Source organism: Ascaphus truei, chromosome 18 (genome assembly GCF_040206685.1).
Source record: "Ascaphus truei isolate aAscTru1 chromosome 18, aAscTru1.hap1, whole genome shotgun sequence".
In the NCBI taxonomy this organism is placed as follows: Eukaryota; Metazoa; Chordata; class Amphibia; order Anura; family Ascaphidae; genus Ascaphus; species Ascaphus truei.
The window spans coordinates 26,943,597-26,969,782 of record NC_134500.1 but is presented as its reverse complement, the minus strand read 5'-3'; the positions used below and the strand labels follow the sequence as shown (position 1 = coordinate 26,969,782).

The window sequence follows — 26,186 nt, the reverse complement described above, 5'->3', positions numbered from 1 at the left end:
ACTAGTGCTCAGGTAGCCAAGTGCAGATTATCCCCCTGAAACCCACAAATTATAGCGTTTATTTCCTCTGCCCCGCAGTTCGGCGAAGACCCTACTTCCCAGGGCACGCAATATGGCCGCCTCTTTCAAAAGGAGGAAGTGATGTGGCTTCCTAAATAGTTGCTATAGCAACCCAAAGACAATACAGTGGGGAAAAAAACCATTAAAAAGGGCAATAAGTGGGATAAAAATACAGCAAGTATTATCAGGCACGCAGACCCGGTGGCAAACGCACACACGGGGGGTGGGGGGGAGAGACTAGAGGGGTGGAGGGGGTATGGGTAAATCCAAACAAAGGTCTGTGACATCATCACAAGGGGGGAGAAAATAAAATGGCAGTGGGGCGGAGAGAGCGCAAGAAGTGACCATCGTTGGACAAAGACGGCACTCGGCTGGTTTTAGAGAAAAATGTAGCAAGTTATCCCAAAATTGTGTGAAATGTGACCTTGAAAACTAATAAGTGACCTAATATAAATTATCTAATACATTCAGTCAATAAAAAAATATATCTGTGAATCTTGATCAAAAGGCAATGCTGCTCTAGGCCCAAGCGGAAAGATGGGGCCGACCCCCATGTTAGGAGCTGGGTGGGCACCTTCCGCTGCCACCGTTTAATTCCCTGCACCCAGAAAGATCCCACACCACAGGTAGGTCCCGGGAAGGGGACACAGGAGGGCCCTAATTGGACAGATAGAAAGGTTTGGCTACTGCTGGTCATCTCCCCCTGGTGGCCGTTGCTGGTAGCATGCGACATGGGCCTCTCTCTCTTTATTACGTTGCATTATTATAATGTTCTGGGCATAACACCCAGAGGCTGTAACTGCAGTATCTGGGAGATCATTAGGGGGACACGGGCTGAAGGGGATATAAAATATATATATGTATATACGAGAGCTGTTTAATACCTATTTTAGTGATCCATTACATTTGAGCATCACAATGCAATTCTTTTGGCCTTCTAAATGTGGGGTGTTTGTCCTTATCAGAGCCAAAGATAAGGGGAGGGGGAAAGAGGGGTTCTGCTTGTGCAAACACACAGACGTGAGACACAAGGGAGCAGCGTGAGGAAATCAGCCCCCTTCCAAGTCTCAGCTCCCGGGTTTCAATAATAACTTTAAAAATACTTATAGGAGGCCGATTTGGGGGGGAGGTTGGGAAGGGCACCAGACCCAGATGTGACCCCCTTAACCCTGTCGCAGCCATTAGTACACTTTGGCCCTATACATCGGAAAGGTTCTGGGAGTAAGAAAGGACGTGATCACATCACGCTGCTTCTACGTGATATGAATGGATACCATAGGGCTGGAAGTGAAGTTTCTTTAGAACAAAACGGCACAGGAATTAACCCCGACTGCTCCGCAGCTAGAACAGAAGGACACGTGTGGCATTGAAGATCTCTATTTTCTCATATGCAGCTTCATAGACTACGTGTTGAATACATGTTTGTAGGACACAGACTGCAAGGTGCTTGAAGTTGAGAACTCAGCACAAAATTGCAGAGAAAGTCAAAATAACAGACATCCTATTCATAAAACTGAAAGAAAGGCAAAATATCAGTCCGTGGCGTGATCATGCACTCACCCTCCCATCCCCAAGGTGCTAGAAATAGCCACCCGCTACTCTGACACACACACGCACGCACACACGACTTCAGCTGGACTCCGACGCTGGTCAGTCTTCGTCCGAGGAGCTCTGATCCAGCGGATACACCATGAACAGGACGTCCGGCCGCGCGGGGACACACGGGTGCCCGGGGCGTACGATCTCAAAGCCCAGAAAGCTGAACGTCTTGAGTAGGGGACCTAAGCGGAGACAAGAAGGGTTAGGCTAAGGCCCCACTCCCAGAGTCAGCGCACCCGCACTGCAGACAGGCGGTGCGCTGAGATACACAGACCGCAATATGCGGTCTGTAGGGAGCGGGAGGTGGGCGGGAGCGGGAGGTGGGCGGGAGCGGGAGGTGGGCGGGAGTGGGAGGTTTGACAGGGAGGGGGGGCGTGGCTTGAGCGGAGGGACCAGCTACCCCCCCCCTCCTCCCTCCCTCCACGGGCTGCAGGAGGGACCCGCTACTCTCCTCCTCCTCCTCCCTCCCTACACGGGCTGCAGGAGGGACCCGCTACTCTCCCCCCCCCTCCCTCCACGGGCTGCAGGAGGGACCCGCTACTCTCCCCCCCCCCCCCCCCCCTCCCTCCACGGGCTGCAGGAGGGACCCGCTACTCTCCCCCCCCCCTCCCTCCACGGGCTGCAGGAGGGACCCGCTACTCTTCCTTCCCTTCCCCCCCCCCCCCCCCCCCCCCCCCTCCCCCTCCCTCCACGGGCAGCAGGAGGGACCCGCTACTCTTTCCCCCCCCCCCACCCCCCTCCCTCCACGGGCTGCAGGAGGGACCCGCTACTCTCCCCCCCCCCCCCCCTCCCTCCCTCCACAGACTCGGGCTGGAGCTGGAGCTGCTGAAGGTAAAGTTTAAACACACACACACACACACACACTCACTCATACATACACACATATATACACACACACAGGCAGGCACTCATACACACACACACACACACACACAGGCAGGCACTCATACATACACACAGGCAGACACACACACATACACACATACACACACAGACAGGCACGCACGCACTCAGACACACACACAGACAGGCACTCACCTGCTTTCACTCCACACTCCTCCCCGCTCCCCAAAGCCTCTCCTCCTCCCGAAGCCTCCCCTCCCCATTGGCTCATAGCCACACCACGTGACGCGTCAACGCTAGGAAACACCATTCTCTTGTGTCTCCTAGCGGCTGACGCGCCACAGAGTGTAGTCAGCTGTGCCGCCAGGGGGGACCGGGACCGGCTCGCGAGGATTCCCCTGCTGGTGGGGAACTCGCGACATAGCCGCCCGCGCCAACGAGCGCAGCGGGACCGAGGCCTGGCATGGTGTGGGGGAAGATCCATCTCCGGTTAGAAGGTCCCAGGTCTGGCTTTACACGTGACCCCACTCATCCTAAACATACTTATAGAATGTTCTGCACGTGGGAATGACACATCAGAGGACCCGCCAACTGGCTCGTGTGACAACGAGAGGGGTCACATACTAAATGCTCCTGTTCTCTAGATCAGGGGCGCGCAAACTGGGGGAGCACGGCGCTTACACAGGCCCCGCGCTCTTCCCCAAAGCATTTAAAATGCAAGGGGGACTGCGCGAGGCCTCTAACTTCCCTTACCTTGACTCAGACGGCTTTGGGCAATACAGCGCAGTGTCACTTGAGACAAGGTAACAGGGGGGGGAGCGGCACCAGTAGTGGGGGAGAGCAGGCAGGGGGACGCAGGGCAAAACGTTTGCACACTCCCGCACTAGATGGTTTGTAGAAACCTTTCCTGGTGTGAAAGCCACATTTCTATCCAGATAAATCTGCTCTTGCTGCACACCACCTAATCCTCCCATGGCCTGTATATGGGCTTGCTGGTACCTTTATTGATGCCCTAGCAGCCCACTTTGGCCCGGTCTAGACTGCTAGATTAGAGTGTTCTCCTGGCACAGTGCACATTTAGACAGACTTTGGTAGCACAGACGGTCGTGCAGAGGCCGGGTCAGAGGGGCAGCAAGGTTTAGAAGAGGACAGAATGACCCTCATCATGTGCTCAATGACAGAGGGAGAGGCCAAGAGATCACCTGGTCATCCTGAGTAACATTACCATGATTGTAACAAGTACTTTGCACTAATTATCACGAGTTCTGCAGTATAAATTTACAGAGGGAAGCAACTTGTAAACCTGGTAAGAGATGCAATCCCATGTGCCGCCCTTTTGTTAAGACTTTAACAGCCCAATTATGCTTCCTCAAACAAATCTAGTTGTGTTAAAAGCAAAGAATGTTCTGCTTGCATTTCATTTGGGAAATTAATTACATGTTGCATTTCTTTGGGGCTTCTCATTGGGGGAGGGGTGAGGGGGGTAGTGTTTGTCAACCAAGTGTTCCCTTTCCGCCCCGGGCCCCCCCCGCCCCGTCCTTATCAGAGAGACACAAAAGATATGGGCAGGGAGGGGGCTTTGCATGCACAAACTCTTGATAACACACAGACGTCAGATACAAGGGACCAGCACAAGGAAATCAGCCCTCTTCCAAGTCTCAGCTGCCCGTATTTCTATAAGAACTTTTATAATGATTCATGCAGATCTCACCTCTGTCCTCCCGGCTCTTCCTGAAGCAGATAAAGACGTAGCTCACTTTCATCTTCTCCTCCGCAAACTCCAGGAGGGCCACCAACCTACAGGAAGCAGACATCACTCAGCTGAGAATCACTAACAGGGACCTGCTTTTATTACCCAGAGAGCAGTGCAGGAGAGAAGCACAGGCCCCAGCTTTTATTACCCAGAGAGCAGTGCAGACTGGGGCCTGCTTTTATTACCCAGGTGAGGAGTGCAGGAGAGAAGCACAGGCCCCAGCTTTTATTACCCAGAGAGCAGTGCAGACTGGGGCCTGCTTTTATTACCCAGGTGAGGAGTGCAGGAGAGAAGCACAGGCCACAGCTTTTATTACCCAGAGAGCAGTGCAGGCTGGGGACCTGCTTTTATTACCCAGAGAGCAGTGCAGGAGAGAAGCACAGGCCCCAGCTTTTATTACCCAGAGAGCAGTGCAGACTGGGGCCTGCTTTTATTACCCAGAGAGCAGTGCAGGAGAGAAGCACAGGCCCCAGCTTTTATTACCCAGAGAGCAGTGCAGACTGGGGCCTGCTTTTATTACCCAGGTGAGGAGTGCAGGAGAGAAGCACAGGCTGGGGCTCCTAAAGGGAACCGACTTGGTCACTGAGTTACTCCAACACTAAGCGACCCAACGACAAGCACACTCGTAGTAACTCTCTCTCACCCCAGTGTCAGTTCTGCGCAACATTGTAAGCTCTGCGAGGAAAAGCCTCCGTGTACAGTAGTGTGTTACATGTATATATCTGACCATCATAAAATATTACAGCCGTGGCACGACCTCACTTCTGATAATATCCCATGTGAGCGTTAGATTTACACATACAGACCTCGCTAGCCGGACCCTCCATAACCCATTTTCTCCATGTAATAGTAATTAAATGCAGTCCCTCCCCCTCTCTGTCCTGAAGGCTGTTTGCTTACAGGTATGTAATGTATGAATAATAATGTATTCCTATGAAGCATTACTGAGGAATGTTACGCATATTATGGATACATGTGTCTCTCTCTCCCCCCCCTGCCACCACACCCCCCCTCCCAGTCTAGTCTTGGTACCCAGGGAAGATGCACCCTCACACCCCCAGCTGCTCCACGTACCCCTCTTTGCTCCCATCGGCCAGGACGCCCTCAGGGATTTCCACGAAGAGGCTCTGGTTCGACAGCACGGCCTCCCACGAGGACTCTCTCACCTCGGTGACCTTGTACTGGAAGTGGACGAGGTGAGGCTTCCCATCGTTCACCGGGAGATCCTGAGAAACCGTGAGCTTCTCATCCTGCGGCGGCGGGGGGTGAGATAAGGGAGAACACATGTAGGGGGTGCAGAGTGGGGTCTCCCAGATACACCCCCATTACTCCAGTCCAAGGGGACACCAGACACCTCATTCTGTCTCCAGAGACCTCACCAGGGTGAGACCCCGGCCCACGCGTACTAAGCAGTCTTCTGCCATACAAACCCCTTCCAGCCCACGGACTTTATCGGTCGTACAGGGGGTCTCCCTGCACCGGAAAGGGGTCTTATGGTAGCAGATGGCTTACTAAATATGGCCCTGTATCTCCAGGACAAGCCTGTACATGAGCACGCTCTGCAATACAAGGGCGAGAAGCACAAGATACTCAGCCCTGCTGTACTGCGCAGCAAGCGGCTGCGCAATGTAAACAACGGGTTAATGGTGCAATCCCATGTAGCGGGCAAAACACTGGCTTCCTTAAACAAATGTAACCACACAAAAACAAACCCAGATGTGGCAACAGTTGTGTTTTTGGAAATTAATGATAAATTGAATTTCTTTGGAGGCCACCAAATATGGGAGCGTCTCCTTTCCCCTTAACCCCCCACCCCCCTCCCCCGTGCACATCAGAGAGCCAATAAAGATAAGGAGGGGGCTTTGCCTGTGCAAACTCTTGTTTAACACACAGACGTCACATACAAGGCAGCACCCGGAGATCAGCCCCCTCCCAGGTCACTGCCGTAGGTACACTTGGGGCCAGATGCACAAAGCTGCGTTAAGTCCCGGCACCCACCGCCCGTTATCATCAAGGGCGGACGGTAGTTTCCCGGAGCTTAATGGCGACCCACAGCGCTAATTATACGCCCTCATTCCAATATGGCTGATGCGGCGGGGATAAGACCGCCGGACTTTGGCCATAGTGGTTGTACCTCTATGCCACACACTGGTCAGTAAGGTAGTTGGGGTGTTTGCATTAACCCCTTGGAGACCTTAGTACACGATGGATGCATGCCTTCATGGCCTCGCGGCTTCTAAAGGGTTAATGCACAGGTCTAGGCTGGTCTCTTGGGGCATAATGCAGGGTATTAACTTTGGCTTCCTAGATTTCTATGGCAAAGTGGGACACTGCCTTAACCTGGACAAAGCCAAGACAATGCCTGCGACCCCGGCATTAGGGGCGGTGAGCCCCCCAAAAGAATGCCTCTGACCCCGGTGTTAGGGGCTGGAGCCCCCAAAAGCTTAGATACAACCAAAACAAACTGTTATTTCCCTCGTTAACATTGCTGCTGTGAATATGCAATGAGGTTTTCCACCATTAACAACGTAGTACGTTAATTAACGGCAAAGTCGTCTTAGCAATAAGACGGGGAGCTCTGAAGACACACCCACCGACACAACCACACACACCCTTTTCCCCCATAAAATAAGGGAGCAGTATGGCTCCAATTATCGTGCCCCCAGCGAGGCTCACACATCCTATTATCAGACACAGGTCACAACCACAACTCACCCTCCACCAGAGGGAGCCCCCGCGACTCTTCCCTTCTCCCTCCACCCCCCACATGTAGCTTAACATTGACTGGTAATTCCTCCCAGCAAGAACGAGGTTAATTAAGCTCCTCACCGCAGAGTGCTATACGCATGAGGGGGGCCGGGAGATTGCCAGGGGCGCAGAGAAAGGGTTAACTTCTTAGTGTAACCAGCTTCCTCACAAAGACCACCACAGCCACCCCCCATTAGAGACCCCCCAGCTCCCCCCCCCCATTAGAGACCCCCCAGCTTTCCCCCCGTTACAGAGACTGACGTATTTGTACCGTGTGATACACCGTGTGCGACTCCCAGGGAAAGCACAGGATGAAATGACACCCGCTGGCAGAGCGAGCAGGTAAAGCGTTGGGAAGCCACGGGGAGCAGAGCCACGGCTGCGTGCGCCACGCCAGCTCTCCTCACACATTTCAGCTGAGGAAGCTATTTTAAAATCGGGTCATGAATTCATTTACAGGTCTAAAGCCGCCAGTGAAAGGTCGGGAGGACGCCGTGCTGTGGGTGGCGGGCGGCTATTTAAAGCAGATTTGCATGTACATTCTGTTTCCAGCTTCTCCTTAGGTAGTAATCTGCCCACGCCAACAGAATGCATGTTACACGCGTCTCATTCACTTAAAGGGGCCAGCCTCTCCTAGGAGCAACGGGGACTAAAGACAGTGATGGGGTTAAGTGGTCAGGCCCTCCTAGGCCCACTGTGGGCAGGGGTGGGGTTCAGTGACCGAAGGGGTTACAATAATCTGTATTGTTTTAGTAACAGCTAGTGACAGTTTAAAGGGGCACACACACCCCTATAATAAATACACATATGTATCACACATGTATATAACCAAGGCCCCCCCTGTGACTGCCTTTGTGATGAACACAAACACCACACACACCCCACAGACGAGACAAAAAGATTCTTCCGCTGGATATTGGCTTCTCTAGACAAAGGCCCCCCCCCCTCTCTCTAGACAGAGCCCCCCCTCTCTCTAGACAGAAGCCCCCCCCCTCTCTCTAGACAGAGGGCCCCCCCCTCTCTCTCTAGACAGAGGGCCCCCCCCCTCTCTAGACAGAGGGCCATCCCCCATCTCTCTAGACAGAGGGCCATCCCCCTTCTCTCTAGACAGAGGGCCCCTCCCCCTCTCTCTAGACAGAGGGCCCCTCCCCCTCTCTCTAGACAGAGGGCCCCTCCCCCTCTCTCTAGACAGAGGGCCCCTCCCCCTCTCTCTAGACAGAGGGCCCCTCCCCCTCTCTCTAGACAGAGGGCCCCTCCCCCTCTCTCTAGACAGAGGGCCCCTCCCCCTCTCTCTAGACAGAGGGCCCCTCCCCCTCTCTCTAGACAGAGGGCCCCTCCCCCTCTCTCTAGACAGAGGGCCCCTCCCCCTCTCTCTAGACAGAGGGCCCCTCCCCCTCTCTCTAGACAGAGGGCCCCCCCTCCTCTAGACAGAGGGCCTCTCTCTCTCTAGACAGAGCCCCCCCTCTCTCTCTAGACAGAGCCCCCCCTCTCTCTCTAGACAGAGCCCCCCCTCTCTCTCTAGACAGAGCCCCCCCTCTCTCTCTAGACAGAGCCCCCCCTCTCTCTCTAGACAGAGCCCCCGCCCCTCTCTCTCTAGACAGAGGGCCCCCGCCCCTCTCTCTCTCTCTCTCTCTCTCTCTAGACAGGTATTGCATGACACAAACATCTCATGAAAACATTTGCGGTTCGTTAAATAAATATACAGCACAAGCCTGGGCTAGCAGTGTGATTACCCGTCACACCCGCGCTTCCATGTAAGGGAAGCACGTGCTTCATATGTCAATATGTTGTCACTCACGTCCCGGGAAACAAAAGAGGCCGAATCTGTGCGCTTAGAAACCAAGGAAGACAATGTGATTGTTAATGGCCAATTCCTTCCTAGGGTAACTTGTTTAAATGTTTATGAAGCAGGGGGCACCGAGTGCTGAACCCTGTTATTTTCAGCGAGATACTCCATACTCTGTAGGTGCTGCCAGTTACTTCCTGCTTATTCAGTCTCCAGTGCCCAATAGGAAGCTGCAAAGGATAACGTTGCCATTTTCTATTGGACTGCGGGAGGTTAAAACCGCCATTGTTATGTATGTATGTATGTATGTATGTATGTATGTATGAACGAATCCGCTTATAACGCGGTGCAAGCGTGGCTCCCAATTTTCATATTTATGAATACTTTACAACACGATTATTGGTGTCTTAAATACTTTATTGTACAATGCATACAATTGCACATTATTTCTAACGCGATCCGCTTATAGCGCGATGTGATTCTTTGGACCCCAAGCACAGCGTTGAAGCTGCTGACCGCACGGTAAGGAGACAGTAAGGAGACAGTAAGGAGACAGTAAGGAGACAGTAAGGAGACAGGAGGGCTCTCCCTTACAGTGTCCCCCCCCCCCACCAAGCTCCACTTCCAGGAAATGGTTGGATCCTTTGAGCTCCCACACGAGCTGCCAGGGTCTCCTCTTACGTGGTGTTTATACACACGCTGGGAACACAACCACCAGCAAGCTTCTGGCAGCACAGGGACCCACTGGTGTCCTAGGAGTTCGTCCGACCGCTGACAGCTCTGTAGGAGCCCAGTACTTCAGTCATGACCTGGGCCCCTGGGGAGAGGGACCAGGGGGCCCGAGCCCACCTGTGTAGCAAACCCGCGTGTGGGCCAGGCAGAAAGGATGGGGCGCAGGAGTTGCGCCCCGACTTCTGGTTTCTACCCCCACCACCCTTCCCCTCACCCCAGGGCAGCAGTGCAGAGGATGGTGTTATTGTTGGGAGAGATCAGGCTCTGGTAACGGCTAGACACGGATATGTCACGCTACGCGTGCTAAGTAATTCATGGCTGGTGCTATTTCTGGGGACGTCACCTTGTTGTGGAGATAGGTAATTGATTCCATGTCAGGACTCACGGTAAACGAGCTTCCAGTCCGCGGCTGACAAGTAATGGTACCAGGGAGGGTACGGTTACTCGTTTCCACCAGAGTACCATTACTCGGTTTTATTTTGACCATTTACAAACCCAGAGTACGGCTCCTTCTACATTGGATTTTTATTCCAATCACCGTTACCACTTTTTATTTAAAGACCAATTTGAACATTTCCAGACTCTGTCCCCTCTGTTCTTGAAGCGCAGAAAGCCAGGCACAGCACTGCGGCGCTTTAGGCCCTTTTGACCACTGATTCCATCTTTAACCCCGTCACTGCATGGCTCTGCTGGTCACTGGACATATCGTTTTGTATCACACCACCCTCTGCTGGCGCAGTTACACAAAAACCAAGTCTCCCGCCATGACAATGTAACCCAGGGGTGCGCAAACTGAGGGGCGAGATATTTTTTTTGGGGGGGGGGGGGGGGGGGTTCAGAGCAGGGGTATGGGGGCAGCAGTTACAGATGAACTGTGCTATTCCCCAAAGCATTTATATGAAATGCCAGGGAGCGCACAAGGCCTCTGTAACTCGCTTACCTTGGCTTCGGGCAACGCGTCACCATGGCAATGCGTCGTCAAATGATTGCTGCGGGTCACATGATCCTGCAGCGTCATTTGATGCCGGAACGAAGGTAAGACGGAGGGGGAGGGCACAAGCAGTGGGGGAGAGCAGGCAAGGGGGCACAGCGCCAAAACTTTGTGCACCCCTGGTGTAACCCATGTATACAGCACCAAGAGAAAGTGTGGGCAAATAGCATACAACCATTGATTGGCCAAGTACACACTGGGAGAAAGGAGCCCAGAGCGATCATACAGAGATATAGTTCCTAACATTTCCCCCCCCCCCCCCCCCCCCCACATGACAGGAGACCGCCTTACCTTATAGATCACAGCTGGGAGTGCAGGATCCCTGCTGTCCCCTCGCCCACCGGGGATCTTCGACAGTGGGTGAGGGGCATCAGGAGCACCACAGAGGCCCTGGAATGAGGCGCCTGCAGCACTGGAGCTGGGGACAGCTACTCAAAGGCAGGAAACCACTGCAAGAGACACGGAACAGACACGGGCAGAGGTTAGAGGGCATGGGCACCGCCTCAATATACTACTGCAAAAGACAGGGGCAGGGGTTAGAGGGCACCTCTTCAATGTATGCATGCTGCAGCACAGGAGGAGAGTATGGGACAACAGACTCACCTGCTCCGCGTAAAAGGATCATACTACCACCACCCCCCCCCACACAATGAACCAATGACATGTTTAAGGTGCAATCCCACAAAGCCAGACAAAAAAAAAACACTTTCCCCAAACAATGCAATACTCCGATTGTCTTCCTTGTACAAACCCAACTGTGATTAAAGCAAACATTTGGCCGCTATTATTTTATGAACGGAGGAAGGTTTGTCAAACAAGTGTTTCCTATCCCCTTATCCCCCCCCCCCCCTCCGCCATCCTTATCAGAAGCAATACAGATAAGGGGATTGGGGCTTTGCCTGCGCAACCTTGTTGAAAACATCGGGACCTCCGACACAAGGGAGCAGCGCAAGGAAATCAGCCCCCTCCCAAGTCTCAGCTCCCCGTGTTCCTATAATAACTTTAATAAGGATTTAATCATGCGTATAGGGGGCAGATTTGGGGGGGAAAGGCGTCAGTCACCCAGATGTGACCCCTTAACCCTGTCACTGCCATTAGTACACTTTGCCCCTAGGAGGTCATGAAACATCCCGCTTCAGGTACCTTTAAAAATAATAATGAAAAACTAAAATAGACATATTGGGGGCTGCTGCATTGAGATAAACACAAATGAACTAACAACCTCCTATTCTCCCCGTCTCTTTACTCTTCTCAGGTGAGCTGAAAAGGAGGAATAGACAAAACATCCCATTGCTTCAGCATAATGAGATAAACACCGCAGCTCATACGCTCATTAAACTGCCTGGAGCACAGCGTTAACACCACACTATGTCCCTATAGAGGCAGAGCTGAGAGATCAGCATTTCTTCCTGTCACATGAGCAGGTTCTGCCCAGTCTGCCCAGAGATCTCCGCTCGCTTTATATAAACAAGTGTCCCGAGTGAGACTGCGGAAAACGTAGGGTTAAATAACAGCCCCCAGCCCTCTCCACTGGCAGAAGCACAACTTTGCACTCACACTGAACACACAACAAGATGAACAAGATGCGCTGCCTTATTACAACACCCCCCCCACAGCCTGCCCCCTTGCTCCCTCCCCCCCCAGACTGTCCCTCTGCCCCCTCCCCAGACTGTCCCTCTGCTCCTCTACCCCCCAGAATGTCCCTCTGCTCCCTCCCCCCCCGAATGTCCCTCTGCTCCCTCCCCCCCCCCAGAATGTCCCTCTGCTCTCCCCCCCCCAGACTGTCCCTCTGCTCTCCCCCCCCCCAGACTGTCCCTCTGCTCTCCCCCCCAGACTGTCCCTCTGCTCCCCCCCCCCCCAAGACTGTCCCTCTGCTCCCCCCCCCCCAAGACTGTCCCTCTGCTCTCCCCCCCCCCCCCCAAGACTGTCCCTCTGCTTCCCCCCCCCCGACTGTCCCTCTGCTCCCTGCCCCCCCAGACTCTTTGATTGACATGTTATTTACAAATTCTTTTGGCCAGCTATGTGGGATTACACCTTTAAAAACACTGCACCGTCTACGGGTGACCCAAGAATCTTAACTTCCTAAATAGGGCGAGGTATGAGGACCGTACACTCCCTGCCAGTCACTTTTCATTTACCTTCCCAGGAAGACCAGGCCATGAACACAACTCACACCAAGCAAGGGGCTTTAACCATTCCACCACATCACCGAACGAGTGCAACTGCTAAATGTATGGCGGGCAAACGAGATCTTACGAGTTTAGAGCGATGATCAGACAGCGGCAGAGATCAATCAGTATTGGATTTGTGTCCCTTATCTGAACATTGCAATTACACAGGGCTGAGGAAGCCCTATTTAGCGCCAACTTGAGCCCTGAAGGCCTGGTATGGGGCTGAACGGGACATGACACACAAACCTATTACTAAAGTGCAAATGATTGAAGCCAGCCGCTGTCACTCCCAGAGACACCAACATTAAAAGGTTCGGTGTAACGGCTCTAATCTTTGCATTAGATAAAGGATTCCCATTCCAGAAGGCCTTAACCGCTCAACTACAGAACTGGCACGATAATGATATATAGATACACACACACACACACACACACACACACACACACTTATTTAACTATAATCTGGAACAGCCAGCCGTGTACGTGATAACTACCTCACCAAAAGCAGACAAGCAAACCTGTGAACGGCATATTCCTTCCCAATAACCCGAGGCACACTCTTACAATAGGGTCTGTGTTTCATTATACTAGGACACAATTCATATCCCGATACTCCTGGGTAAATGTGGCTATCACATTGCTTTTCTGTAACACTGCCAAGCTGTGTGTGTGCACCTCCCCGTATTATCCAGCAGATGTCACTGTCAACCTCTTATTCAGCAAACGGTTTTATTCATTTTAGGGACTTTCTAGATACAGCAAACGTTACAAAGACGTTGTATATTATATTTTAATCGATACAAATGGAAAGACAGCCATCAGGGAAGCAGAAAGTGTGCAAACCAGCTTACTCCAATGTATTCCCAATGTAACACAAAATTATAAACAGCACTCACAATAGAGAGTAGATATATAATGCGGGGTGCTGTGGACAAGAGAGAAAAAACCCTCTCAAACACAATACACAATACTGTCCAGTATTTTTTTTGTGCTGTTTTGCCCCTACCCCGGCACATACACTATCCCCATTTTTTTGACAACTTGTCTCCCTTGTATATCCTTCCTTCACACACGTTATATGTGATTATACCTATATGTTTATGTTCTATATTTGTGACGCTGCATGTTTTTTGATATATTTGTGTTTTCATTAAAATTTACTTATTGGTTGCATACTAGTGATTTCAATTTTTCCATTTAGGGAGTGCTGGACTCTCTCAGTATTGTCCAATGTATTCCCACCATTGTAGAGCAGGTATAGATAAATAACACTTCGAGGCCCCACTCCCAGCGTTGGGTGCACAGATCAGAGTTATTTCTCTCTACCTGCTCTAAAACTAGCAGAATACATTGGAGAAAGCTGGTTTGTAACACCTTCTGCCTTTTGCATCTGTATCAACCGGGTCCAGGTGTGGGCGCTGTGATGGTCGAGGATTAGTGCCCGAGACCATATACACCTCCTCATACCTTCCTGGGAGTGCCCCTTTATGCCATTACCAAGATTAATAGTATATTTCCTATTCCTTCACTTCTATTTTATCTATATAGTGGAAATAACAAGCACAGTGATTTTGACTGAAAAGCTTACACCCTACATTTGCCATCAAAAGCACAGAGATACTTATTGATGCAAAGAGAGTATGGTTTAACACCCACTCAAAAGGCCAAACATCAAGCACAGGTCTTTGTACAAGGTAACCGTCACTGTGTTTAAAGGACCAAAGTCAATTGAGGCAGTGGCATGTTCTATAGGTTATATATAGGTGATAAACACTATTTTTACACAAACCCAACAAGTATAAAGTCTTTCTAAGTAACTGTGTAAGGCTTTAATGTCTACGAAAAAAAAAGCTGTGGACAATTTATACAGACATCACCTAATATTTTGTGATCAGTCTGTAAAATGTTCTATATGCACGGGAAGTCAGCCAGACTCTCTCCCAATCTCAGATATGGTTTTGGACTAATGATGGGGGTGTAATTTGGGTAGAGATAAACGGGAAATAACAATAATTAACACTCAAATTAAATAATCCCAGAGAAAAGAGAAATTTACCATTTTTTACACCATTAACAAACAAGTGAAAATTACAGTAGAGTAAATGTTATCTTTTTTTTTTTAAATATGGTGTGGTGTACGGTCTGAGGAAAGGACGTGTCTGTCCTGAAACGTCCCGTTATGCTTATACCTGCTCTAATTCTTTAAATACAAAGTAAGTTTACTTACAGAAAGGCTCCTGTGGCTTCTTCCACTACCAAATCTCCTCATCTTATTTTTAAAAGGAACTGAAGACACACAGACACTATGTATGACATTTAAGATGTGTCAGAGTGCATGATAAATAAATCCCTCTACTTGATGTTTGGAAATACAATGTGCTGGATATATTAATAAGACAATAGTAACTTTCTGCATCTCTCACCGACCGGGAAGGGAGTGTGGTGTTACACACATCAATACACAGATATATCATCTACTTGCAAGAGATATATATATATAGAGCATATTGTGTGTGTATATATATCCATCTATATAGAACACATCCTCCTAAAAAATAAAAGGAACCGGCACTCCAGAGGTCTTCGTAAAAAATAAAATAAAAAAGGTTTTAATCCACATAGATCTACGTGGATAAAACGTCTTTTTTTATGAAGACTTTTTATGAAGATCTCTGTGTATAGCTGTGTGTAACACTACTCTCCCCTCCTGATGCAGAAAGTTCTATATTATGGGGCTCCCCAGCGGGGGGTGATCACTGTGCATCTGAGGGAGTTCATAAATCCAGTGAGTGCACTTATTTTTTTCCCTCCTATAACCATCTATCTATAACTATATCTATCTATAACTATATCTATATAGATACCCCTTTGTATCCCCCTGAGGAAGGTCCCATTCTGTAGGACCGAAACGTTGGGTTTCTGGATGTATTTTTGCTTTTACTAATACACTTTGATTTTCAACATTCTCTTGTTTACCAATCCTTGGAACGGTAACGTATAACTATATATATATATACACGTTTGTGTGTAAAAGAAATATATATATATTTGTATATTATATATAATCTGTATGTGCGTGGATATATGTCTATGTCTGTAAGTATACAGGTACATATATGAGTGCGCTCTGACCTGTCCTGCGGGTTTATCATCCTCCCCGCCGCCTCCGCCCCCGGGTCCTGTTCTCTCCGGTGCTCGGTTCTGTGCCCCGCGGCTTTCCTGTGGGTGTGTGCGGTTTTCCTGAGCTCTCCTCCCCGCACGGGACCTCCGCATCCGGCCCGGTCACTGCTCGGCTGTTTCCCGGTCCTGTCTTCCACTCCGTCCGCCTCGGCCTCCCCGCGGTAACTGAGCTCGCGCCGCCAGTCCCCTCCCGAGCTCTCCAGAACCTTCCCTCTCCGGAGCCCCGCCCCTCACTGCTTTGTCACTCCTGCCCTCCAAGCCTCGCTCTGACAGCCAGGGTAGCGATTACTGCCCTGTGATTGGACAGCGCCTGCTCTCTGCCCGCCCTGCGCTCCAAGCCTCGCTCTGATTGGACGTCTCCGCCTCCTTGTTGTTGTTATGCTTTTCAGGACGCGTCCGCCCCCCTTCCTGCGAAGCCCCGCCTACCAGCAGGTAAATAAACAGTGAGTGGGCGGGACTGCTGTCAGGGGCGTGCGTGTGTGTGAGTGAGTGAGTGAGTGAGTGAGTGAGTGAGTGAGTGAGAGAGAGAGAGAGAGATATATTGATTATTGCTTGGACTTTCATGTTATTTATATATCTCTTAATCTTGATTAATTGATTATTGATCTTAATATTTTCTAGCTATCTAGTCAGGTATTTGGTTTCTGGTCTGACTAAGGTTTTATTTAAGTCAGTATTGATATTTGGTAACACTTAATTCTGAGGTATTATATTCAGAATTAACAGTATCTAATTAGCATTGTCCTTTATATTTCATATATATGTATATATATTAGTGCATTTAATGGCCAAAAAATAGAAATAATGTAACTGCAGCTCAAACCCCTAAAATGAACAGTTCCACTAATTCATCTCCAAACATTCGTTATCCAAACCAGGGTAGCAGACGAGGGTACCCAGAAAGAATAAGAAAAAAACTACAACACACAGTGAAGTGTGTACTACAAGCTGCTGGATCTCGGGAGTGAATAGGAATATTACTCACATATTCCCAGAAAATCAAAAAGCCCTTCCACAACTGTGGCAATAACGCGATAGTCTGGTTCTTGACTGACCCTCCTCCAGGGAAAACAGAGAAAGGATAAAATAGTGCAGACCGATAAAAACAAACTTTATATAAATGGCCCTCTGAAGGAAATACACTTGCAAAGTGTCCATTCTTTAAAACATATTATTGACGAATCTTGTGCAGACTCCCGTTAGGCCGGAGTGTTCCACTCTCACCGCCGCACTCGTACGCTAGCGCCGCTCGGCAGTTCCGGGTCTTCGTTATATATACATATACACGCAAAATATATACATACTGTAAGAGATGTGTGCAGAGGTACGCAAATGGAGACGTTTAGGGTGAAATTAACATATGGCTTTATTGAGCCTGTCCCTTTAAACAGCACAACAAACAAAAATATACAAAAACAACAAACACCTATCCCTGTGTAAGGGCTAACTTACTTCCCCAGTCCCTCTCTTACAAGACTGGGAGGATAAGCCCTTTTCCAGCCTACCACCCCAAAGTCTCAGCGGCACCTTAAAGCAGGCGGCCCTTCAGGTCAGTGGTGTCTTGGTGTGCTTGAGGGTCCAGCCTCTGACAGGTTCCTGTGTCCTCTGCGTCCAGGAAAAGAGGTCTGGTCACCCTTGTGTCTTGCCGTCAATATATAGTCTTCCTGTATATTCAAGACCCTCTCCTCATGTCAGCACTGCTGTGTGCTGAGGAAAATCTCTCTGAGTCTGTTTCAGCAGGAGTTTTAAACCTACTTGGATTATCCAGATGGTGCTGGTTAATTGACTAACTGCAATTAACCAGCTCTCTGCTGGATTTTCAGAACACGAGGCAGTTTCTCTAAAACAGGGATACATCCCTGTTACATACCTCCCCTGTTTGTGGGAAGCTCGGGCTTGCCATGGCTAAAGCCCATCCTTCCACTCTCACTCGAAATATCTCTGCAGCTCGAATGAGAGTGGATGGAGGGAGAGAACCCTCAGTCCCGCTGCGATTGGAGCCCTTTCTCCAGGTCAGTAATGTCTCCTCAAGAAGGTACTTGAGCTCAGCTCTCTTCAGTCGCTCGAGGAGGACTTTTCACAAGCACAGTCTTTCTTCGGACAGCTTGGTTATGAGTTATCCACTGCGTCGGGCGATCCTTTCTTCTCTGAGTTTAGAGTGATTAGTCCTGAGTTTATTAAAACCTGCCTTTCTAAAGTTTAAAGTCTTTGTTGAACCCAAGTAGTCTGGTTTTTGATTATTTATTTCAAATGAGACCATGTTATAATCAATGTTACCCAAATATTCTCGGACTTGAATATTTATTATTACTTTTACATTGTTTGATATTACCAAATCCAGTATTGGCCCTCTACTGGTTGGTTCTTCAATAATTTGGGTCATGTAATTGTCTTTAAGCACCCCCAGAAACCTGTTTCCTTTCGTTGTAATGCTAATCTCATTGCCCCAGTCTATGTCTGGATAATTAAAATCACCCATTGTGTAAACATAACCCAGTTTTGATGCCTTCTCCATTTGCAAAAGTATTTTGGCTTCCTCAATCTCAAAGATATTTGGTGGTTTATAGCATATCCCTACGAACATTTTACTTTGTACTTTTACCTCCACTGCTAATTTCTAACCACAAGGTCTCTACATTTTCATACTTCCCTTCATAAACATCTTCTCTTAGAATAGCTTTTTGATCCGGTTTAACATATAAACATACTCCACCTCCTCTTCTATTTGCTCGACTCTTCCGAAAAAGGGAAAAACCCTCTAAATTAACTGCCCAGTCATGAGTTTCATCCCAGCATGTTTCAGTAATGCCTGTGATATCATACTGCTCCCTTGTAGCTATTAATTCAATCTCACCCATTTTATCTGTCAAGCTTCTTGCATTAGCAAGCATGCATTTAAGGTTTTTTTTCAGTCTGTACTAATATCTTATCTGCTCCAGCCTTTCTACTCCAATTGGATTTAGTCTTTAGAAGTTTTCTAGTAATATCTGTATTTAATATGGGTGTCTCCCTGCTTGCCAAACTCCCATTTGCCCCCATTCTACCTCCATGACCCCTTGCTATTTCCCCATCCCCATCTATTCTATTTAGTGTGATAGCTTAATGCTCTGGAATCCTATCTAGATTTTGCGAAAATGTTGAGCTTTTCAACTACTCATCCCAAGGGCAGTACAAATGACACGGGGTCATCCCTTAAGGTTGGAGGAAAGGAGATTTCACCAGCAACAAAGGAAAGGGTTCTTTACAGTATTGTATTGTATGTCCTTATTTATATAGCGCCATTAATGTACATAGCGCTTCACAGTAGTAATACTGTACATGTGGTAATCAAATAAACAGTAAGGGCGATTACAATGTGGAATTCATTACCCATGGAGACTGTGATGGCAGATACAATAGATTTGTTCAAAAAAAGGTTGGACATCTTTTTAGGAAGGAAAGGTATACAGGGATATACCAAATAAGTATACATGGGAAGGATGTTGATCCGGGGAGAAATCTGATTGCTGATATTTGGAGTCAGGAAGGAATTTATTTTCCCCCTTATGAGATATCATTAGATAATGTGTCACTGCGTTTTTTTGTTTGCTTTCCTCTGGATCAATATACTGTTAGTACGGATATAGGATAAAGTATCTGTCGTCTAAATTTAGCATAGGTTGAACTTGATGGACAAATGTCTTTTTTTCAACCTCATCTACTATGTAACTATGTACAAAACTATGGGGGCTATGCACTAAGCTCCAATAAGTCACTTTTAGAGCGCAAAGTGCTCTTCGATCGTGATTTTTGGCTCAACCCGATGCACTAAGCTACGCAAACAGGCACTTTGCGCTCTAAAAATGACTTTTTTCAGGGATTTTTTCCAAGTCCAACTTTGCTCGATCGCAGCCCTGTTTGCGTGAAATTCTGCCCTTAAGCGGGATGCACTAAGCAACGCAACCTTAGCAAACGCGAAAGTTGTGTTGATTAGAACACGTCAGGTCAGAGTAGACGCCAAGAAATCTGGACTTAGAAAAAATTCTGGCTTTTTATTTTTGCATGCGCAAAACCCATACAGCAGGCCGGCGGGTGTCCCCGGCTGACCCCGCGGGGGTCCCCGGCTCACCAAGCGGGGGTCCCCGCGGGAGTGCGGGGTCCCTGCGGGAGTCCGGGGGTCCCCGCGGCCGTCCCGGGGTCCCCGCGGGAGTCCCGGGGTACCCGCGGGCCTGTGGTACCAATGTTGCACCTGCAAAAATAAAAAACAACCATTCTAACTAAATACACCCCCTAACACATACTATACAGTAATGGCCAAAATTACTATTATCCAAATATGGATAATACTGCATTTGGCCATTTTAAATACATATAAATTACAATAAATACAATAAAAACATTTAACACTTACCTTTTACAGGCACCCACGATGAAGGCTGTCTTCATCCTCATCTTCATTCTGCCCATGCCCCTACGGTGCTGCAAAACATGCACAACAATTACAATAGCCAATGTAATGTCCCCTAACCCCTTAATCACCATAGCGGTTATTACCCGCTACAGTTATTAAGGGGTTAACCCACCCTTACCCACCACTCGGGAGGCCTACATACTCTCCCACTCTAACCCCCCACCCCGTGAGGCCTAACCACCCTCACCCACTACCCACAAGGGAGGCCTACCCACATACCCTTGGGGCCAATACACCCCCCCCCCCCAACCAACAGCTACAGTACAATAATGTGCCAAATAACTATTATCCAGATATGGATAATATATTATTTGGCCATTATGAAATGCATAAAACATCCACAAATCAAAACATGAATTTTAAATCTTAAAACCACCACATTGCATGTTAAAATAAATACAGCAGCCATTGCAAATATAAAAAAAAAAAACTGCAGCTACACAAATGTCTATGAAATGTCACACAATTGCATTGAGTGTGTACATGATGCAATTAATCAGTGCATCATATAACACTATGCAAAATATATGTAACAATAAAATACACTATGAACTATGTCCCCTAACCACCAATGCCACCCTGAAAATCAATTAGAAACTAACCAATATCAATACAATTAGCATCAATTAATCTATTTCCTCAAACAATTAAAATACAATACAAATCAATTATACAATTCCCTATTCAATTGCTAAAGCCAAAACATTGCCAAAACAATTCTAATTTAAAGTAACCACCATCATTCTAATCTTACTACCATAAAGAAGCCTTTAGCTAAATACAAACTACATTATTCACAACAATGACAAAATAAAGATGCTAAATACATTATCCATACATGAAAAGAACCTAAACATGAGCCAAACAATCAATTATTATCCCTGTATGTCTATCCATACAGATAAACATAACATACAGGGGCAATAATACAGCATAAAATACAATGCATTTACATTCAAAATTCACATACAATACACCCATTCATTGTCCGTGAATGTATTATATACATAGATACATTAACGGGCATTAAATGGGGGTGAAAAAATAAAAGACATGCATGAAAAATCATAAAAACCTGTAAAAGTAAAAATAATAAACTTTTCTTTTGTTTACTCACCATTAGATGTCCACTCTCCGAAATCCAAGCAACCCGGAAGCACAGGAACCAATCCACAGGTAAGCCATAAAATAAAACACCATAACAAATCCACGTCTGTGTCTTTTTTCTTCTTTGGGGTCTTTTGTGGTCTTTTGGGGTCTTCTTCCATCTTCTTCCGGCTTCTTCCGTCTTCTTAGGCCACGCCCTTCTTCTCTTCTTAGGAGGGGAGATGTTCCCTCCTCGGCGACTAGCTTCAAAATGAGGCGACATAGGCTTTTATAGGCCTATGACATCACATTTTGGTCAAATGTTTCACACGGTCCTGATTGGGCCGTGAAAAACATGTGATTTGGCCGATGGATAAAAAAATGATGACGTCATTTAAAGGCAATGAAAGCACAGCCAATCAGAATGGCTTTGCTTCAATTGCCTTTAAGATGACGTCATTAAAAGAAACATGGCCGGTCTCACATGGTACCGTAGCCAATCAGAGCGTGGGAACTCCATCCCATCTCTGATTGGCTGTAGTAGACCATGTGACAGAGGCTTGGGGGAGAACGGATGTGACGTCTTTGAAAGCCTGTCACATGGTCCTAGAGCCAATCAGAGTTGGGATGTATTTCCCACGCTCTGATTGGCTACCGTACCATGTGAAACCGGCCATGTTTCTTAAAGGCAATTGAAGCAAAGCCATTCTGATTGGCTGTGCTTTCATTGCCTTTAAATGACGTCATCATTTTTTTTTCCATTGGCCAAATCACATGTTTTTCACGGCCCAATCAGGACCGTGTGAAACATTTGACCAAAATGTGACATCATAGGCCTATAAAAGCCTATGTCGCCTCATTTTGAAGCTAGTCACCGAGGAGGGAACATCTCCCCTCCTAAGAAGAGAAGAAGGGCGTGGCCTAAGAAGACGGAAGAAGACGGAAAAAGATGGAAGAAGACCCCAAAGAAGAAAGAAGACACAGACGTGGATTTGTTATGGTGTTTTATTTTATGGCTTACCTGTGGATTGGTTCCTGTGCTTCCGGGTTGCTTGGATTTCGGAGAGTGGACATCTAATGGTGAGTAAACAAAAGAAAAGTTTATTATTTTTACTTTTACAGGTTTTTATGATTTTTCATGCATGTCTTTTATTTTTTCACCCCCATTTAATGCCCGTTAATGTATCTATGTATATAATACATTCACGGACAATGAATGGGTGTATTGTATGTGAATTTTGAATGTAAATGCATTGTATTTTATGCTGTATTATTGCCCCTGTATGTTATGTTTATCTATCTGTATGGATAGACATACAGGGATAATAATTGATTGTTTGGCTCATGTTTAGGTTCTTTTCATGTATGGATAATGTATTTAGCATCTTTATTTTGTCATTGTTGTGAATAATGTAGTTTGTATTTAGCTAAAGGCTTCTTTATGGTAGTAAGATTAGAATGATGGTGGTTACTTTAAATTAGAATTGTTTTGGCAATGTTTTGGCTTTAGCAATTGAATAGGGAATTGTATTATTGATTTGTATTGTATTTTAATTGTTTGAGTAAATAGATTAATTGATGCTAATTGTATTGATGTTGGTTAGTTTCTAATTGATTTTCAGGATGGCATTGGTGGTTAAGGGACATTGTTCACAATGTATTTTATTGTTACATATATTTTGCATAGTGTTATGTGATGCACTGATTAATTGCATCATGTACACACTCAATGCAATCGTATGATATTTCATAGACATTTGTGTAGCTGCAGTTTGTTTTTTTTATATTTGCAATGGCTGCTCTATTTATTTTAACATGCAATGTGGTGGTTTTAAGATTAAAAATTCATGTTTTGATTTGTAAATGTTTTATGTGTTTCATAATGGCCAAATAATATATTATCCATATCTGGATAATAGTTATTTGGCACATTATTGTACTGTAGCTGTTGGGGGGAGGAGGGGGCTGTATTGGCCCCAAGGGTATGTGGGTAGGCCTCCCTTGTGGGTAGTGGGTGAGGGTGGTTAGGCCTCACGGGGTGGCGGGTTAGAGTTGGAGGGTATGTAGGCCTCCCGAGTGGTGGGTGAGGGTGGGTTAACCCCTTAATGACTGTAGCTGTTAATAACCGCTATGGTGATTAAGGGGTTAGGGGACATTACATTGGCTATTGTAATTGTTGTGCATGTTTTGCAGCACCGTAGGGGCATGGGCAGAATGAAGATGAGGATGAAGACGGCCTTCATCGTGGGTGCCTGTAAAACGTAAGTGTTAAATGTTTTGACTATATTTATTGTAATTTATATGTATTTAAAATGGGCAAATGCATTATTATCCATATTTGGATAATAGTAATTTTGCCCATTACAGTACTGTGTGTGTTAGGGGGCGGGGGGGATGTGTGTTGTTTAATGGGGGCAATTGTCCCCAATAAACATGCGAATGTGCCTTAACCCCTTCATTGCCTTAGCGGCTATCCGCTAAGGTAATGAAGCAGCATTAATGTATTTTTAGTAATAGTGTGCGGGAGCAGGGGGTCCCCTGAATTGAACCGCATTGATTTCTGCCTCAGAGACCCCCTGCTTCCCGAGTTACAGGCCCTGGTTTGGGGCATCGGTGCCAGTGCGGACGCCATCTTTATAGAGCCCACGTCGTGTCTTGGACACTATAAAGATGGCGGCGGCACTGGCACCCGATGCCCCATACCGGGGCCTGTAACTTGGGAAGCAGGGGGTCTTTGAGGCAGAAATCAATGCGGTTCAGCTCAGGGGACCCCCTGCTCCCGCACACTATTATTAAAAATACATTAAAGCAGCTTCATTACCATAGCGGATAGCCGCTACGGTAATGAATTATTGTTTATTGTTATGTATGTTTTAATACTAGTGTAGATGTGCAGGGGGTCTCCTGAGCTGAACCGCATTGGGTTCAGGTCCGAGGACCCCCTACTTCAGGAAATACAGGCCCCTTTATGGGGTGCCGGTATCCCCTGCAGAATGTAAATAACCCGCTCACGTGACGCGGGAGCTTTAAACTGCAGGGGATACCGGCACCTCATAACGGGGCCTGTAACTCCTGAAGTAGGGGGTCCTCGGACCTGAAACCAATGCGGTTCAGCTCAGGAGACCCCCTGCTCATGTACATATAGCCATGCATAATAATGATATATTACTTTCCTCGCTGTTGGCAGTAAGTCCTGGTAAGTACAGGTCTGCCAGCAGTAGTTATGGAGGTTTTCCCTCACACCATGGTGAGGTGCCCTATGTATGGAGGGGAGTGGCTGTAGGCTCTGAGTCCCTGGATAGTGACATCAGGGATGCGCCTGCCTCCTGAAGTATATAAGGCACAACACAGTTAGTTACAGTGTGTTCCAGCAGCTGTGGGAAGTTGTTGGGAAGTTGTACTTTCCTGCATAAGGGATTGTAGGAACACTTTGTGACCCTAGTGCAGTAAGTAGCGGTCCAGGTTGACCAATCGGCCTGTCTAAGCCACTCTGTGTCCAGGGACCTGGCGCAGAGAGGATCTCCCTAGGAGAAGAGGGAATCCCACTTCAATTTGGGAGGGCGTACCTGGCAAAGGGACAGCACGGAGAGATGTGCGGCTAGAGCCGGCAGCTGCATGGGGCAGTCTGCTACATCCCAATCTGCAATAAAGATGACCTTGTTAACGATACCCCCACTGTGTGAGTGTGAAGTTACTCAACAGTGGCAGTCACCACCAAGAAGGAGTTCCTCATCAGGACCATCTCCCTGCGGAAGCACAGATCCTGATGAGGTGGAGGCGCTGCACATGATGTAAGTTGAACTCGCACCTACTACCTCAGCTACCTGTCCTGATGACATCCCCTAATACCATCAAGCGGGAGACTCAGGAGTCCTGTTGCCAACAGGTGCACCACCAAACACAAACACGTAATGGGGGTTGGTTGTTAGAGTACCCGGGCCAATGTGAGATTGGGGGGGGGGGGGAAACCCGTTACATACACTATTATTAAAATGTTTTTATTTAGTGTACGATCGCCTGTAACAGTCTTGCACGGAGATAGCAAATCTCCATGCAAATGTTACAGGCGGCTTTTTTTTCTATCAGCTAGCGAACGGAAAGGATAAGAACGCTAGCAGGGGGAAAAAAAAAAAACCGTACGCTGTGGCTGTTTTGAGCTATTTTGAGCAGGTACGTTAAAAAATGGCCTCAAGGCCTTAGTGAATCGCGTCCCAGGCTTCACTTTTTAACGAACCTGCTTTTTGGCCAAATCAGAACGCAAAGCCATTGAGCTTAGTGCATAGCCCCCTAAGTATGTACGTAACTATATGTAACTATGCATGTTACTAAGTTGCTCACAATTCTGTTAGTAGTTACCCGAGGAAGGATTGGCTTTCTCTTTAGACGGGAGGGCACCTGTTCAGATATTAACCCCTTAAGTGTCCCATGATGCCGGAATCCGTGATTACGTGATCCGTCCAAGGGTCTACGCTGAGCCCGGTTCTCACTCAGACCAATTGTAGTGGCGGATGTTTTCTTTCGGGCGCTGTTCTGTTTTTACTGGGAGTCTCATGGGAAAGTCCCTTAAGCTCCTGACGTTCCCCCCACAGGTTTATTTAGTAAAGACCTCTTCCTTACTCAGCACAACACGGGGACTGTTTCCTCCTCTCTAGTTTTTCCTCTGCTGACTGTGTTTTATTTCTAAAAGACGAGCCCTAAACAGAAATTAATACGGCTGCTCATTCCCTCTCACTCAGTGACATTATAACACTTCAAATAACCTTATCTGAGAAGATGCAAAGAGGATA

The 26,186-nt window shown here is 47.7% G+C and overlaps 1 protein-coding gene across 1 annotated transcript; it reads right to left on the bottom strand.

Moving 5' to 3' along the window:
* Window positions 1-1,421: 1,421 nt before the first annotated feature.
* OAZ2 (ornithine decarboxylase antizyme 2) lies at window positions 1,422-16,098 on the bottom strand. The gene is given in 6 exon segments (XM_075575927.1): window positions 1,422-1,841; window positions 4,214-4,299; window positions 5,330-5,505; window positions 10,804-10,884; window positions 10,886-10,961; window positions 15,816-16,098. Coding segments are annotated over 6 exon segments (570 nt in total). The 5' UTR covers window positions 15,836-16,098; the 3' UTR covers window positions 1,422-1,710.
* Window positions 16,099-26,186: the final 10,088 nt, after the last annotated feature.